The sequence below is a fragment of the Acomys russatus genome, chromosome 7 (assembly GCF_903995435.1).
Source record: "Acomys russatus chromosome 7, mAcoRus1.1, whole genome shotgun sequence".
Taxonomy (NCBI): domain Eukaryota; kingdom Metazoa; phylum Chordata; class Mammalia; order Rodentia; family Muridae; genus Acomys; species Acomys russatus.
The window spans coordinates 39652021-39671757 of NC_067143.1; the positions used below are offsets into that span (position 1 = coordinate 39652021).

General features: G+C 33.1%; 1 protein-coding gene across 1 annotated transcript; it reads right to left on the reverse strand.

Moving 5' to 3' along the window:
• Positions 1-13025: 13025 nt before the first annotated feature.
• LOC127192127 (olfactory receptor 13G1) lies at positions 13026-13949 on the reverse strand. The gene has a single exon (XM_051149456.1). It carries the CDS (start codon positions 13947-13949, stop codon positions 13026-13028), a length of 924 nt encoding a protein of 307 aa, XP_051005413.1.
• Between the last annotated feature and the right edge of the window lie 5788 nt (positions 13950-19737).

The following is a 19737-nucleotide window of genomic DNA, read 5'->3' on the forward strand; positions in this document are numbered from 1 at the left end:
AGAAGATTCCCTGTTCAAAGGTCAGGAATCTATTTTCAACAAAATCACAGAAGAAAATTTACCAAGCTTAAAGAAAGAGATGCATATAAGCATATAAGAAGCTATAGAATACCAAATAGATTGGGCCAGAAAAGAAAGCCCCAAATTCAGAATAATCAAAAGAATAAATTTTCAGAACACAGAAAACATATTAGTTGCTCCAAGAGAATAAGGCCAAATAACATACAAATACCTATTATACCTATTAGAATTACACCTGACTTCTAATCAGAGACTCTAAAATTCAGAATGGACTGGCAATATGTCTTGCAGAACCTAAAATATCTCAGATGCCAACTCAGATTGCTATTCCCAGCAAAACATTCAATGAGTATAAATACAAGGAACAAGCTATTCTATAACAAAATCAAATTTAAACAATATCTATCCACAAATACAGCCCTACAGATACTAGAAAAAAAACTCCAAATCAAGGAAATTAACACACTCAAGAAAATCCAAGAGGTAAATAATTCCACACAAACAAAACCAACACACACACACACACACACACACACACACACACACACACACACACACACACACTTCCAGCATCAACATTATAATAACAAGAATTAACAATGATGGGTTATTAATATTGTCAACATCAATGGACTCCATCCTCCATTAAAACACACACACAGGTCAACAGTTTGGATACTAAAACAGAAAGCATCATTTGGCTGCATATAAGAAACACACATCAACATCAAAGATAGATATTACTTCAGATAAAACAGCTGGATAAAAATTTATAAGCAAATGAATTCAAGAAGCAAACTGGCATAGCTATCCTCATAATTATAAAATAGATTTTCAAACAAGATTAGTCCACAGAGTTGGGGAAGGACACTTCATACTCATCACAGAAAAAGAATCCACCATGATGATGTCCCAATTATAAATATCCATGTCCCAAATGGAAGAGCACTCTCGTTTGTTAAATAAGCATTAGTAAAGCCTGAACCACACATGAAGCTTCCCACAGCAATAGTGGGGGATACTTAACCACCCCAGTCTTACCAACGGACTGGTCACCTACACAGAAACTAAAGAGATAAATAATAGAACCAACAGATTCAAATATACCAATTGTATATCTACAGAACATCTTACTCAAACACAAAACACACCTTCTTCTCAGCAATTCATGAAACCGTTTACCAAATAGACCATATACTAGATGACAAAGCATTTCTCAAGAGATTAAAAAACAAACAAATACACGAAGTAATCCCCTGTATTTTGTCAGACCATCATGGATTTTAAAAGGGTTTTTTTTTTCTATTCCTGTAGAGAATGTTATTGGAATTTTGTTTGGAATTACATTAAATCTGTAAATTTCTTTTGATAATAATTTTCATCATACTAATACTTCCAAATTTTCACTTTTTAGTGCTTTCTTTAATTTTATTATATATATATATATATATATATATATATAGAGAGAGAGAGAGAGACAGAGACAGAGAGACAGAGACACACAGAGAGAGAGAGAGAGAGAGAGAGAGAGAAAAAGAGAGGGGGGGGGGAGCAAAGGAGTCTGGCTGGTTACATAACATCCATACTCAGGAAGAAAAAGTGAAAAGACAGTGAGACTGCCTATAAAAACTCAAGGACCATTCTCAGTGACCATGCTCTATGGTAATGCGCCTCCTTCTAAAGGTACACAACCTTCGCAAAGGGCATCACCTACTGATCATCAAGTAGTAAAAGACATAAGTCTTTGTAGGATATTTCTCACTCAAATAATGAATTTCTCATTGTCTCATACATGAAGTTTTAACAATTTAATGTCTTGAGGAACAACACACACACACATATACACACACAAAATAATACTAATAATTAAATACACATATAATCAAGAGTAATATTATATAAGAGTACAGCCAGTGTTTTTAGAACAGGACCTTGTCAGTTATATATCAGTGTGAAAATAGTAATTTTGAATTTTCTGAATCACAAATAAAAACAAATTAATAAAAATTTGGGCAAAATGAAAACAAAACAATAAAACTTTAGGAAAAAGTATAGCATTTTTTTTTCATAATTTTAGCTGGAGATAAATCACATGTAAATATTATTTTGAGATTAATCAATTCATTTTTACAAAGAAGGATGCCAGAAAGATGGTATGTAGACAATAGAGACATATAACTTTTCAAATATGAATACCATAAAATAAACTCAAATCTGTAATATATATCTAATTTCTACAAATAAAATTTTTAAAAAAGTCATGACTAAAAATAGGTATATTGTATTGTGTACATCATGGAAGAAATAAGATCACACAAATGAATATGTTCTATAGTTTATTAAGAATTATTAAAATAGAACCCACTTTTCTAAAATGATCACATTGCTTCATATTCGATATAACAAATACAAATCAGAAGAAATTCAGTATTTTAGATATTCTTACTAGTTATGTATTGTGTGTTTTGTGTATATGTATGTGGTCACATATATGTCATGGAACATACAAAAAACCCAATGACTGATTTTTCCTTGTATCCTCCCATTCCTCCCCCCCCTATTTTCCCATTATTCCCCTCCCTATGACTGTTCTGAGGGGGATTATTCCCCCTATATATTCTCATAGGGTATCAAGTCTCTTCTTGGCTACTTGCTGTCCTTCTCTGAGTGCCACCAGGTCTCCCCCTCCAGGGGACATGGTCAAATGTGAGGCACCAGAGTACGTGAGAAAGTCGTATCACACTCTCCACTCAACTGTGGAGAATATTCTGACCATTGGCTAGATCTGGGAAGGGGTTTAAAGTTTACCTCCTGTATTGTCCTTGGCTGGTGCCTTAGTTTGAGCGGGACCCCTGGGCCCAAATCTGCCTATCATATTCTACTTGTAGATTTCTAGGACCCTCTGGATCCTTTTATTTTGCTGTTCTCCCATGCATCTCTCATTTAGAGTCCCAATAGGATGCCTTCCCCTCTGTCCCAGTTTCCTGGTAAGTGAAGGCTTTCGTGGGACATGCCCCTTGGGCTAGTATGCAGATATAAGTGAGTATATACCCTTTGATTCTTTCTGCTTCTTGGTTAAACTCACTCATTATGATCATTTCTAGCTCAATCCATTTATCCACAAATTTCGGGAATTCCTTGTTTTTAATAGCTGAGTAGTATTCATAGTGTATATGTACCACAGTTTCTTTATCCACTCTCTACTGAGGGACACTTAGGCTGTTTCCATGTTCTGGCTATTATGAATAAGGCTGCTATGAACATGGTTGAGCAAATTTTCTTGTTGTGTGCTGGAGCATCTTCTGGCTAAGATCAAAAACTCAAGCGACACCACATGCTGGCGAGGATGTGGGGAGAGAGGAACACTCCTTCATTGCTGGTGGGAATGCAAACTAGTACAGCCACTTTGGAAATCTATCTGGTGCTATCTCAGAAAAATGGGAATAGGGCTTCCTCAAGACCCAGCTATTCCACTCCTTGACTGATTTTTTTTACCACTTAACCTCATGGGGAAATTTTAAATTCAAGTTTTCATGCTTAAAGCAGTAGTTGAACAGAACGTAAATTATTCCCCACGGAACATAAAAATATTTGTCAGTATTATTTTATTTACTAGAAACCTTCTGGAGTTTACCCGCCTGCCATCTGTGCTACAGCTCAGGACATGTCAAGGGACTTGTTAGGGTGTTACACCATGACAATTAAAAAGTTACAATTATAAATAGACAATTACAAGGACCTGGATTTGCAGTTTGATCTCAGGAGAATTTAGGGAAATAGCCTCAGGGTATGTAGCTTATCTGTCCTAAGAGTAATGAATTCCCCAGTTGATTTAAAAGTAACTTGGCAACACTGGAATCAAAGAAAACTTTGGAAAAAAGTTCCGCCTTTCTTCTGGGACCAGCTGCGGTTGTCATGAACAACACAGGACCATTTGCTTATTATCAAACATTCTTCCTCTGCGATTGGGAGTGTTTTGGGAGCTGCAGGACGCTATGATCTAAACTCATTAATTTGAAATATAACTGCATATGATGGTGCAGTTGAACTCTTTAATTGTTTTGTTTATATTCAAAAAGGCTTGTGTGATTATTGGATGTTGAAATAATGATATTTTCAAGGAAAACTTATTTCCCTTGGTAGGATGACTGATTTCACAGACTGAAATACATAACCTTATACTGCAAACTTACACTACTTCTAGTATTTTTACTATGCAACACACAGAATTTCAGAGTAAAATTCCCATTGACTACAGATACATTTACATTTATATTATATTCTATAAAATAAACACATTATTTAACTTCCTCAGTTCAATAAGTTAAATAACTTCAATTGCTTAAATTTTGCATTGACATTTAATTTCTGTATGATGCCCAATAGTTGGAATCTATAGATGTGTAGAATATATAGATTCTACCCTCTGCAAAATAATACATATTCCCATATACAAAAACACACACATATCCCTACGCCAAAGAAAATTATGCATACATTTGCCTATACAGAAGAATATACATGATAGATTGGCTGATATGTTATTTCAATAATATTTCACTTCTTATAATAAAGAGAAAGTATTCATTACCTTATAAAACTACTGGGATAAGACAAATTTCCTCAGTTATCACCCATTTCAACTTCTTTAATGAACATTGTTCTGCACAAATATTTCTTTTTTCCATTTAATAGGCTACATTCCTAAGTATCTAAATACATGTTTTATAGATTCTGAGAAAATAACATCCAAAAATATGTAGAACTAAATAAGATAATGAGATAAGTCCTCTCAGAGTTAAATAAGGAAATATGGATAAACTACCATTGTGGTGGAATATGTATGTCATGGAAATTAAGAACCTACTCAAAAGCTTAAGCAAAAAGAGGGATCAAGCTACTGGATGCAGAGCTCATCGGTCTTGAACACCCAACAGATGAACTTGAATGAGTTCATTTGTGGAGTCATCATTCCTGGGCAAGATTCTTTAGCATCGCTACATTGTTGCAGTCTTAATTAATGTTGAAAATAATTTTGACACATTGATATATTTTGACATATTGAGAAGTCCTGGATGCTTTTCAATAGTAAAGTAAGCAATCATGGGAGGCAGCAATCTGATTACTGAGCATGTATTCAGAGGAAGTGAAATCAGCCTATCTAACTGACATCTCTATAAACTTATTGTAACATATACACATCAGTTGACATATATATTTAGCCTTAATATTGAATGAAGCATAGATAACTAAGTATTGTACATAATGGTATATTCTTCTTCCATAATATTAAATGAAAATATTATGCAATAATATATTATGCATCATATATATGAGCTGTGTGACTATGTGTATATCTGCAGGGTCTACAAAGAATATGGTGTATAAAGAATAATAAGAATAAATTATCTTTCTGGGTATTGGAAAATAGTTGATATTATTCTTATAGAGATGCCTATTTCATCTCTTTTAAAGCCTCCTAGATATGGTTTTGTCTGGGATTTAGAAGCATAATTTTCTTATTAACATTCACACTTTTAAATATTTATTACATTGTAGTCTTTGTAAGCATATTTATTGTAGAATGACTCAATCTAACAAATTAAGTAATGCATTACTTGTCTGTCATTAGTGTTGTGGTAAAAACATAATTTCTCTTATGAACACATTAAAAAGACAGACTAAAGCATTTGTAACTACAGCCATTTTACAAATAATAATTCTCTTGATTTTTCCCTCTTCTTTTTTTGGGGGGGTTAGATATATTTTTTAAATTTTATTTTTATTAATTTATTCATATTACATCTCAATGGTTATTCCATCCCTTGTATCCTCCCTTCGTGAATTTTCCCTCTTCTAACTATAAGATTGCATCTTTGGCCCAACACCACCCCAACTTTTTTCACGCACAACTACCTTATCCCAAAGCTACTTTATCATTCTACTTATGTAGAAATAAGAGACTTTAGACTCCACACTGGGGGTTATTATGTGGTATTTGTCATTATGTTATGTTTCATTTATTTTACTCAACATAATAACATCCAGGATGATCCATTTTTTTTTCCAATGACAAGATGTATTTTGAGACAGGGTCTCACGCTGCCTTGAATGACTTCAAACTTACTATCCAGCTAAGGTTGACCTTGAAGTTCTGTTCCTCCTCCCTCTACCTCTACCTCCCAAGTGCTGGGTTCGTGAGTATGTTCTAATATGCCTCAATTATTTACTATTATGAGTGAATAATATACCATTGCAGAGCATATATTTAATCTATGCTAGGATTACCATTTATGCTTAAGTCATATCTCAATTGCTATGAACACACTGCAATAAATGTGTGCAGATGTAATTTAGACATGCTGATTTTATTTCTTTCCAATGCAAGCCCAGCCACTGAATTACTACATCCTATGTTAGATAATTTCTGTTGTTTAAAAGCATCCAGGGTGTGTCAGTTTGTATCCTTAAAAATCATGTGTAACAATTCCTGCCATCCATGGTTTACTTCACATTTTGTCTTTCATTTCTATTTTTAAAATTTTATAAATTACTTCAGTCTTTCTATTGAAATATAACTTCCAGTAAGGTATTGTGTGTTTTCAATTCGCTGAATTATTTTTGTATGTTTTAATTTTACTGTGATTTTGAATATTTATTTTGTGCCTTTGTGTAGTAGCTACACACTTCCATCTTTATAGGGTCAGCTAGGATGCTCTTGTCTGGGGATAAGGTATTTGTGGGGTGTAAAGCAAGGTTTGATCCCCAGTGTGCTGGTCCTTGTCAAGAAAGGGTCCATAATATCTGTTTCCTGTTTTCCCCAGTGAGCATGCTGTTACTATCTACAATCAAATCTTATGCTTTCTTGCCAGTGATTTTTCAAGATCGATAGCATCTTTATGACATTATGCTATGCCTCCTAGTTAGGGGAGAAGTACCCAGGTAATGTAAAACTTCACACTGCTGTCAATGTGTCCCTTTTTGTGTTAAACTGTAACAATATACTATAATATCAGACACTTCTATTCCTTTTGTAATAGAATTCTTTTGTCGTTGTTCAAATTAATGTTTTCTTGGAGAAATGGTTTCTGGAAACTCCCGTTCTACCATATGCATCCATGTTCTGTTTGCTGTTTTAAATATATGATTGAATCTTAAACATGTCTTATGTCTCCTAAAAAATCTCAATTTCATTTTTTTTCTTTTGAAAATTTAAGTTAGATCAAACAACAAAATGTTGAAATATTGTAGTTAGATTTTACAAGGCATTTATATTGCCATTCTAGCTTGAAACATTGTGTGAACAATTATCTAAGAGACATGAAATATGATAGAATCCAAGTAAATCACCACAAGACTATTATTATATTTTAGGTTGATGTGTGTGTGTGTGTGTGTGTGTGTGTGTGTGTGTGTGTGTGTGTGTGAGAGAGAGAGAGAGAGAGAGAGAGAGAGAGAGAGAGAGAGAGAGAGAGAGAGAGAGAGAGAGAATGTGAATATGTGTGTGTACAGGTGCATATGGAGGCAAAACCAGTTGAGTACATCTCTCAAAGCTGTAATGAGAGGCACTCACAGTATTCCTGGCTTCTTACCTGGGTGCTTGGATCCAAACTCCAGTCCTCACGGTTTGAAACAAGCAGTCTTAACAAAAGAGCCATTTCTCCAGCTCCTAAAGTGTTGTTCATTAGGTCAATGGTTCCCTAGCCAATCTACCTTCTCTGTTCCACATTTACAATCTCTGTATGTTAGGTTATTCAATTATTTATATACGTAGAAGAGAAGAAGAAAAAAATTATCTGATACATATTGTCTAAAATAATTTTGGAGAGAAAGTAATTTCATGATTTAAGTTCTACTCATGCAGCTTCTGTTTTGGCTTGATACTGCACAGTTCTGGAGTAAACAGGAAAAAAAATCACTGTAACTTCATATACACAACAACCTTATCATGCTCAGTAAAATCAGTTTTGCTGCAAACATTTACCAATTGTGGAATTTACAGTTTTTCTTTCCCCTCTTTTGAGATTATACTCAAATATTAGAGGTAGGAGATGGAATATAAATGTTCCATATAGACCTTAGCATTCAAGTCTCTTATTCTTTGCACATTGACCAGCAACGAGTTTCCATATTAATTGATGTCTGCAAAAAGAAATTTTTTTTCTGATGAGTATTGAAAGATCCATTTATCTACTGATGTAAGGAAAATAACATAAGGGAAAATTTGTCACTATGTCTATTAGCAAAATAAAAGTATGCAGTTCTCCTCTGGAGCTTTTGTCCTAGCTCGCCATAGGTTTTTAGTTCTGTTAACCATTCTAGACATAAGTTCCATCCTGTGTGGAAAGCAGTAAATCTAATTAGAAAGTGTTTGGTTGTTCTCATAACCATACCAGTAATAATCTTGAGAGGCTAATAATTATTTTAACTTAGAGAGTTTAAAGTTGGGTATTCATAGGGGAGGGGAATAATGGGAAAATGGGGGGGGGGAGGAATGGGAGGATACAAGGGATGGGATAAACATTGAGATGTAACAAGAATAAATTAATAAAAAAATTAAAAAAAAAATAAAGTTGGGTATTATTAAGGCCGCCACCATCAGACACAATGGCTGCATTCATTGTATCCTCCTGTATATGACATGTAGGCTGTGGGATGAAGATTTCAGATTAGTAGCACCATCAATCATTTGAATGAAAAGGCAGTGTTCAGAAGGGAAAAATTCTTTATTAGCTTTATCTGATCAAAATTGTGTATTGAACATACCTAGAACTTAGAACTCAATGACAAGAAACAGAGTCCAATTTAAAATATGGACATAGAAATATATAGAGTTCAGAAATATAAAAAATGGATTATAATTTTTTTAATGTTCAGCACCCTTATCCATTAGACAAATGCAAAATAAAACTACTTTGAGATTTATCTCATGTAGTTAGAGTCTGTATTTTTTTTTTTTTAAACAGAACCACTGTGAGCAGTTTTTGAGAAAAGGAAACATTTACTCTTAGTGGGTGTGAAAACTTCTGTGGCCAGTACGGAAATCAGTATAGAGATTCTTCACAACTTTAAAACTACATATACAATATAATTTAATTATAATATCTCTGAGCACATTCCCAGAGGTCTTTATATTCCACCACAGCAATATTTTCTCATTTATGTTCATTGGTGCTATAAATACAATAGCCAAGAAAAAGAAACAATCTAGATATTCATCAAGTCATGATTGTATAAAGCAAATGTGGTACATATATGCAATAAAATATTATTCAACTGTAAAAAAAAAAGAAATTTGTGGTAAATGGATAGAGATGGTCATAATCACTCTTTGCTAAGTAATGCAGTCACACAAAATAAACACGGCATGTTCTCTCTCATTGATGAATACTAGCTTTGAGTCTTTCAACAAGTGTTTAAATTAAAGTATCATCAGAATTCAGAAAAGTTGTCATGGCTATAACATGGCGAGTGGCATGTACAAATGAAAGAGGATATAACACGGGTGTTATGAAAAAGGAGAGGCTAGTAATGAAACAGAAAGTGTGAATGGGATTTGGGCTTAGAGTAGTGTAGATAGGGAGTGCAGGGAAAAATAATTAAAAGGAAAGACTTTTGAAGAAGCCATATGGAAATCTAGTACTATAAATGCTTCCTAAAATATATAGAAATATGATAAGAGTTTAAGTCATGGTACCCTATATATAACAGGAAGGCAATATCTCTCTAGATACCGTGGGATAACAAATATAAATATCAGTGCTATGTATGGGTAAACCCTTTTGTAGTTGTTGGTTTATGGGTTTCTACAGACATCCTCTAAACCTCAAAATCTATTGACATTGATCTTGGGTGACTCCCAGAAAATGATGAGATCTGTTGCTAGAAATACCATATCAATGATTAAACGGATTTATCCCTTTAAGATGCTATTTAGGATTTGCTTTTATTTTTTAAAGAAATGAAACATCTCTTAGAATGAGCTTTAAAATTGCAACAGTAAGAAAGTAATGTTTATAAGATAGCAAGGGTATATATGGGAAAATGCAGAATGATTCATGGATGACTTAACACAGCAGGTTAGGTAGCAGTGTATTGGATACTTCCTATTGTTTCTAATTTGGAAAGTAGTTAAACAAATTTCCATAAAGTACAAATCCACATGATAGAGGATCAAGAATCCACAAGCAACTGAAGAAGAGCTATACAGAGTTTGATTATACTTTCAGTTAAACCGTGTCAGAAGTTAATAAGATGATTTAATAATAGCATATAGTAATAAGAAATTGCAAAATTATTATTCACTTTATTTTATTTTAATTCCATTGAATTAATTTTGAGAATTCCACACATATATGCAGTGTATTTTGCTTATATTCACCCCTACTCTTCCTCTAATTTCATCCAGATCCACCATCACATCCCAAGCCCCAGCTCCACCCTCACACAACTTCATGTCTTCTCTTTCTTAAATAGCCCATAAATTACAATTTGTGCTACCCATATACTAATGGGGGAGAAGCCATCCACTGTAGTGTGGTTGACCTAGTAGGTGCCATACTCTTAAATAAAACTCAGTTTTCTTTCCTGGAAAGGCATCACCTTGTTAGTGGCTCCTCAGTTAATAGTGGGATCTCACTTGTCTCTACTGCTACATGCCGGAATGATAATTGGCTTATTCATGTTTTATGCAGGAAGCTAAGCTGCTGTGTTCATGAGTGCATCAGACTTGTTATGTACGGGAAATACTGGTGCATTCATGACCTTTTGCTCTTAGGCCTTTTCTTGTTCACACTACATGATAATCACTGAGACTTGACAGACGAAGAAAGTATGATATGGGTACCATCACTTATTTGTTTGCTTTTTAAAATGTGTGCATTGTTAGTAACTTATGTATGCTGTTTTGGTAGGTTAATAGAATTTATTTGTACAGTATTTATTTGCATAAATCTATATGTTTTATTATGTAATGTAATTTTACTATCAGTTTACATTCATTTCTTGTATTAAATGAAATAAAGAAAGAGCTTGACTTGATATAACAATCTTTGTCACAGTGCACAGACTATGGGGAAACAAGCACATTTGAAGACGCACTCCAAACCTTAAATGTTGGCATTAATTATAAAAGATAAATGAACAAAATATTTGTTAAAAGAATTACATAGGCAATAGCCAATTGCCAAGCCATGTATTTGGTTTTCTTTTTTAATATTGCCAGAAGAGAATTTATATCTTAACAAAAATAAAAACTATACAAAGCAGTTACGCAGATGAAAATTCACAAATTTTTGAGGATTTATTATTTTTTTTATTTGAACTAGAATTACATCTCTTCCTCTTCCCACTCTTCCATTCAGTCCCCTGTAGGTACCCTTCTCAAATGCCTTCTACCTCCTCTTCCACTGTCATGCTATGAAATAGACTTTCTAGAATGACTACATAAACAAAAATGGAACAATAACAGCATATGGGTATGTTGATATAGAAAAGGGGAAAAATCATGGAGCTTAACTCTAGACAAAGAATTATAGGCTACTACTATTGACAACTGGACAAAAGTTGGCCTTTTCCAGTTAAGAGGCCCCTTATTGGTGGTTCAGTGCATAATTATCAGCCTCTAAATCACAAACACACACACACACACACACACACACACACACACACACACACACACACGCCCACACACCCACACATGCACACACGCACACACACAAAACAGAAAAAAATAGAATCAGCAAATACTATATATATATATTACAAAACATACACGTATGTACCAAATATACTCATCATTATTTTAAAGTTAATTTAGGGATGGTTTCATTTCACAATAAACAGTCAAACATCATGATTGATTTTTTACATTAATATTGGGAAAATTTCTTATTAAAAATTTTAGAAAACCATATAGTGAAGCCTGTGACTAATCAAGTGTCAACAAGTAGTTATAAATCAAAATTTATATTTTTTCCATGATATTGTAAACTTTACATAAAGTAAAAGATTTTCTATTAAATTATAGTTAATACATCTTTAATATCGTGATCAAAGAGATAGTTGGAATAATTAGTGTTACAGTTGTCTTACCTCGTATACATTGTTTCATAGCTTGGAAGACCTGTATTTTGCACTTGATTGGTAAATTTCCTAGAACTTATTGAATTGAAATTTGATTTTTATGCTTGCATTTATGTTTTTGAGGAACATTGATAGCTTATACTCTGGAACCTCTGGGTGTTGACAGCTTTCATTGATGAGTTATTTCAAGCCTACTATTTCAACGAATTCTTTTATGTTATGAAGGTTTTATTATTATTTTTTTACATTCTCTGCCTTCAGTCAATTTCAGAAGCTATCAATGATCACCACTCAGAATTGTTATGTCATTAAACATTATAGCAGAACTATTGTATTTGTGTACATATTGTATTGTGTGTTCATGCAGATGTACATAATAAGGCTAAAGTTTCTCACTGAACCTGAATTGATCCATCTCCTCAGCCTTCCAGTGGGACATTTTTATGTTTTAGTCTTACACATAAGATATGTAATTTTGTTTTTTGTTACAAAGAAAATAAACCATTCATTATTTTAATAAAATTTATTATCAGATTTTCATGAGTTGTTTAACAGCTTCCTAAAATTTGCAAATACGTTAACATTTGTAACTCCAAAATTTAAATATATCATGTATTTTCATAGCAACCTATATTGGTGGAAAAAATCCTGACATTCACTAGAAGAAACATATGAGTTGATAGAATGGCCTTTTTGATAGTGCTTATATATTTTAGCATGACTAACTGATTTTTCTACCCTAGATCATTTTTCCAAAGAGCTAAAACTTTGTATAACATGAGGTGGATTTTTAGATACCATAATTATATGTGGTGGAGGTGCATGTTAAAAAGGCTTATGAATTTGATATCAGATTATAAGAGACAATTTTACTGGAATAAGGTTATATTTTCAGTCTCATATATTTTCTTTTAAAACCATTACCCTTTCAGAAATGCAAACACTTTCCTAATCCCTGCCTGCATCTCCTTGTTGCGGAAGCTGTACACTATTGGGTTCAATGTGGGAGTTACTAGGGTATAAAGTGCAGCTACCACCTTGTCCTTTTCAAAAGTATAGCTCGATGCAGGTCGGATATAGGTGTAGATTACAGGGGAATAGTAAAGGGACACCACAATGAGGTGGGATGAGCATGTGGAGAAGGCCTTCTTCTTGCCTTCTGTGGTGCGGATGCGGAGAATAGCAGCGATGATAAAGCCATAGGAAATGCAGGTAAGGGTAAAGTCTCCCACAGCCAGGGTGATATCGGCCACATACACCATCACTTCGTTGACTCTTACAGGACTGCAGGACAAAGCCAGAAGTGGGGGTATTTCACAGAAGAAGTGGTCAATGGTATTTGGTCCACAGAAAGTCAGCCTCAGAATGAGACCTGTGTGCACCCAGGAATTGGTCACTGCAATACACATGACAATGCTGAGCAAGGCAACACACGTATAGTGGTTCATAATGGTACTGTACCGAAGTGGAAAACATATGGCCACATAGCGGTCATAGGCCATGGTAGTGAAGAGTACCATCTCAGCCCCCAGAGACCACGTGAAAAAGAAGAGCTGGGACATGCAGCCACCAAAAGAGATGGAATTTTTTGATGTTAACATTGTCCCCAACATCTTAGGAATTATGCTTGTAGTACAGATGATGTCCACAACAGCCAAGGCCAGAAGGAGAACATACATGGGCGTGTGCAAGGTGCTATTGCAGATTATGGCTATGACAATTAGCATATTGCCGAAGAAAGCCACAAGGTAGATAAAAAGGAAGACAATGAAAAGAATCCCCTGAAGTTCAGACTTTTGAGTGAGTCCCAGAATCATAAACTCTCTAACAATGCTGTGGTTCATTGTGCACGGGTACGTAAACAGAAAATTTCTCTCAGTGTGAAAATCGGAGAAGTAAAGACACGATTGCAAGTGATAATGTCTAGTACATGTTGTTTACTTACTGATGATGTCCAAGTTTGAAACACCGGTTGCTCTACGATGGGATTCTGATTTGCAGGCGATACCCTCTATTCTCCAAACTCCATTTTTTTTTTCTCTTCCATGGATAATAACTCAAATAAACTGAAGGCAACAGTGGGAATAAAAATATGATAAAGACACATGTTATCAAATATTCTAATATTACCATTTTACTTTCAACTTTACTGAGCAGAATTTTCACTCACATGTATACAACAATATAGACATATGATACAAAAATACATATCCTAACATTTTGGCTGGTTGTCTAATGGTGTTTAGGTGAGTTACTTCGAAAAATATATAAGCAGGAATATTTGGAGCAATAAAAGCTAATGGGTCTAACTATGAACAGGATGTTTCAGAGGACAAAGCCAGAAGTGAGCATATGGCACAGAAAAAGTGATCAATTGTATTCAGCCCATATAAAGTCACTCAGAGAATGAGACCTCTGTGTACCCAGGAATTGGCTACTGCAATACCCATGATGATGCTAAGAAAGGCTGCACATGTACAATGGCTTATGATAGTACTGTACCAAAGTCAGAAACAAATGCCACATAGTGGACATAGGCCAGGGTAGTAAAGGGCACCACCTCAGCCCCCAGGGCCCATGTAAAAAAAGAAAAGCTGGGACATAAAGCACACTATCTTGATTTTTATATTATTGAAATCCATGACAGATAGATTGTTTATACTCCAATACTCAAAAAATTAACCAAATATCTGTTTTGGTATAGATTTTCAGATTGACGTGAGTACATTGATAAAGTGTATGAAATAAATTTTGTTGCCATGCAATTGAAGATGAACACACACACACACACACACACACACACACACACACACACATTATATATATTAGGACATGTCTATTTCAATAAGCCCATAGTTTTCCTCTACAAAACTCTGAATAAATTTACATAACATGTTGTTTAGAAGTAATCAACATTTTTTCAGGGTTGTAAAAGAAGAGATAAGATAGGAACTGTTCATGATTAAACAGCAATTAGGATAAACAATTGAATTGATGTCCTATGTAATTCCTTTCCAAAATATCTGCATCATCCTTCTGCTATATTTTTGTATATTTACTTTGATAGACTCGCTTTTTATGCACTATCCATTATGGATGTGAACTTATGACTTTGAAGACTACTGAGATGAGCATACATAGTAAGTTTTGAAGGAACTGAAAATTTGTTAATAAAATTTATCAGCAATTTTTATATTTTCCAAATATTTCTATTTATTTACTATATTTAAATGAAGGCAAAAAGGAGAATAATCTGTGGATCCTCAGACTTGATCTACAGCTTTCATTCCTTAGTTGATTAACTAAATGAAGCCTCTGATAGATTCTTCTGCAGGTGTTAACAATGGAAGGAACAAATATAACTTTTTGTCTAATGTGCAATCCACTTTAACCCCCCCTCTCAAAATTACAATGGGATTATATAAATTTAAACCCTTCTTTAAAACAAAAGAAACAACTGCAAGTGAAATAGCAGCCCAAAGAATGGAAGAAAGTAATTTCTATCTACTTATCCTTCAGGAAATTAGTATTCAAAATGTGTCCACAACTTTAAAGATACACACAAAACTACCAGTCCAGTCAATAAACAGGCAAATAATTTAATCCGACAACTCTGAAAAGCAACACAGATGGACAAACAGTAGGACTGAGCTTGTATAATTTATATTCTGTTCAACCACATTAATGATGGAAACATATAGTGATACTTTTATTTAAACCACTGAACTTAAAGCTTAAATCATGTAAATGTTTCTAGATACCACCTCATCTAACTGCACAGTTGGTCAAGTTTGCGCAAATCCGTTGAAAAATTTTAAAATAAAAGGTATAAGAGGTTTTAAAAATAAAAAAATACTCAACATCTTTAATTTGTAGAGAAATGAAAAAAAACTACACTGAAGTTCTTAGTGAGATTATTTTCAAAAAATAAACACAAAGCAAAAGATATATTAATGAGAGCGTATAAAAATGGATCCACTCTTTACCTGTGCTTTATGTGGAGGTGAAAATTAGTGCAGTCACTGTAAAAATGAGTTTCTAGCATTTGGTACCACTACACTACTCTTCAGCAATTTCCAAAGTACTCACTTGGCAAAGAGCTGATGATAAAGACAGATATCAAGAGAGACAAATAGATATATAGATACGTAGATATATATATCAATAATTATCAACATATTATTCACAAGTCATGGAATCAGACTTGTGAATTAGAGAATAAGCCAACTTTATATATGTGTGTGTGTGTTGTATAATAATATAATATATTAATATAATAAAATTATAATTAATATAATTTAAATCAATGTTTATGATAACTGCATATACATTAAAAGAAAACAAAACAAAAAATGATGTAGTCCTGGCCTAGGCACCTAGTTTACCTAGAGAACTAGCGTGTTCTGGGATTGAGTTTATTGGACAGAGGCTATTTTAAGACCACAGAATCTTTTACAACAAAGAAGTTGCTCAAAGGAACTTGGTCCATTGATAAAAGAGTGCTTCAAGTTTGTCTGGAAAATTATGATTAATTACTTAAATAAAATTATTAGTAACACTACTAAACCATGAAATTATTACTTATTAGTTATCAACTAACCTTGTATGGGGCATGTGGGGAGGGATGAGAATCTCAGTCACAAAATACAATGTAAAATAATGTAAAATCCTGCAAATTCACCAGGAGATGAGCAAGTGTGCCCTGGTTTTACCACACCTAAATTAAGAGCTAAGGCTGAATCAGCAGGACATTTATGCTTCTTGTTTCCCTTATTAATATTTTATCTACACTGTAGGAGCCATGGCCTTGCTTTAGCCATGTCCAAGCGCTTTGCACAAGACTTCCCAGTTGGGTGAAATAGGTATCAACTCCGAAGAAGAAATGCTATCTTTTAATATAAAAACATTGATGATGATGATTAATTGCTGTATCATTGTTTTAAGGTGGAGACATCATTTCCTACTTATAGATGATGAAATAGCTGTCAATAATTTCTTTTGATTCTGAAAGTGACCTTAGTTTTGTTTGTATTTTACCATATGATTCTTTTACAACCATGGTCCTCTCTGATTTACAATATCTAAAGAAAAAGGGCCAGTTCTGTCACAAGGAAAGCATATTTTTCTGGAACTTAAGAGTCAATGCATTTGACTTTTTACCTGGAGATATCAATGTTGCTTTAGTGGATTTCCTGCCAACAGAAATTTGAAGCAAATAAAACATTAAAAAAAATTCTAATAGAAATATACAAGTATACCTATATTTATGTGTGGCATAAATCTTGAATAATCTATTAATCTGAAATTTTAAATTAAGATTTTAAAATATTTTCAAAGATAACTAATAATCATATTTACTTTTATACACTATGTGACATTAACATTTGTTGAGGAACATTTGACTGAAATAACATGACTCCTACACAAGTTAATATTTTGTTGTAAAGATGTTAAAAATCTATTTTGTGCCATTATAGTCACCAAAAAAAATCATTATATAAATTAAAAATGTGTTCTCTAACTGAATCTTTACAGTTTTTATGAATATCTATCCTTTCTCCCACATTTGCTTTGTGTTTCAGCTAATACTAATTTTATAAAACCAAAGAATATTGACTAATTGAACAGAATGACAAACCAAAAATAAATTCAAGTTTTAAGCTTATTGATTTTCTATAACGTGTCAAGAATATAATCAAGAACAGTATTGAAGAGTCTAGTAACTAAATGGCATTGAAAAGCTGTCAGCCACATGAAGAATGATGTTTAACCCTTACCACACAGCACAAGAAAATGGATAGCTCATGATGATAGTCTAATCAAGGGAACTCACCAATATATACAAATGACACCTATCAAATTAAAAAATCATCCCATAGCATAGGAAGAAATAAATGAAGGGAAAGAGATCTCACAGTCTGAGAAAATAATTCAAGCCATAATTTGGGAAAAGAATATTACAAGGCTACACAGAGAGACCCTGTCTCGAAAAACAAAACAAACAAACAAAAGAATATTTAAATATTAGTATATTAAAAACACATAAGAAAGTAAAACAGCTCCAGGAAGCGAAACAAGCAAGTTTTTTTATAAGCTGGTATATATGTTATAAATATAAATTTCTGAAAAGGAGAATATATACGGAAAAAGTGCTCTGCATATTTGATCATCAGATAAATGCAAACTGAAACTACCGTGATAATACCTAGATGTATTATGGTATAATATGAAGCTATGATCAAAATATAAATGGAATAACTAGGTTTAGTAAACATGAGGAAAATGAGAACCATTGTGCATCAGTACATTATTGATATCAGAGAATAGCCTGGGAGTCTCTAAAAAATAGTAAATATAAAATTACTAGATGGTCTCACATTCCTTCTCATGGAAATACTTTCACTGATATTAGATAAGAGTGTCAAAATTATTTTATTAGCTTCATGCTCTTTGCAAGAAAATCCACAGTAGAAACCATGATCTCAATTAAGTGTCCACCAATGGTTTAATGCACAAATAGAAAAAGGCTCATTATACAATGAAATATGTGTACTTGAAAAAATAATGTTTGTAAAAATACAAGTAAAACGGAAAGATGCTATAGCTAGAGAAATAACTCAGGTATAAAAATATAATATGATTTAAAAATATGTATATTTTATAGAAATATAGAAATACAGAGCAAACAGGTAGAGAATGTGCATTTGTAAATATGGTCTTCAAGTCTCAGTCTGTGTTCATTGATTAAATACAGATAATGGCAGACAAAATCCCATTGAGTTTCTTTGATAATTTAATACTAACTGTGAATCATTAGCTCAATTCCTGAAATACATGGAAATAGCAATTAAAAGTAATTATTTTGTAGAGTCTCAATGAATATAATTTTTAAAAATTCATGTTTTAGTAAATGGACTTTGTAATTATTAATGACATGATTTTTGAATGTTCAGTGGCCTTTTTTTCTCAAAATATCTTTAAAATTAGTGAATGAGTATTATAAAAGATAGAAAGTAGATCTTTGTGCAATAGTATACAATTTAATTAATTCTACCTACAATGAACATGCCTCTCTTGAGTAAATTTCTAAGAGTAATATTCCCACAATTACTATACTTTGTATTACATTATATTACAGGATGCATCATATATGTTCTTCATTTTGAATTAAGTAGATAATAAAATCAATCAAATTATTTTGTAAATATGAAATATTTATTAAGATATGAAATAACCGTGTATTGCAATAACAGGCTTAATTTGATTGTAGGGTCTCTAAGCCCTCTGCCCTGACATTCTCCTGGCTCAGTCTTCCCTGACACATGTCTTTATGTTTACCAGTTATATTCCTCTCCATATTTCCTGCATATCTTCTTCAAGCAGTGTCCTTTCTCATCTGGCGTATTCTCCTCAGACGCCACAAAAATGTAGTACTGTATTCACAAGTAATCATGTTTTGAATATCATGAAGGGAAGAGACTAGAAAAAATAAATTGCAAAACAGGTCATTAAAATGAATATTTAAATAAGTGTGGAATATAAAATGTGCTCAGAATGTAGCAACTGTTTTCCTAAGGAGATAGTGACTAATTACATATATATGTTAAGTGTATTTCTGTGAAACATAACAAG

Bases quoted from the DNA above. Each gene is read 5' to 3' on its own strand.
- LOC127192127 (XM_051149456.1), bottom strand. From the start codon at position 13,949: ATGAACCACAGCATTGTTAGAGAGTTTATGATTCTGGGACTCACTCAA.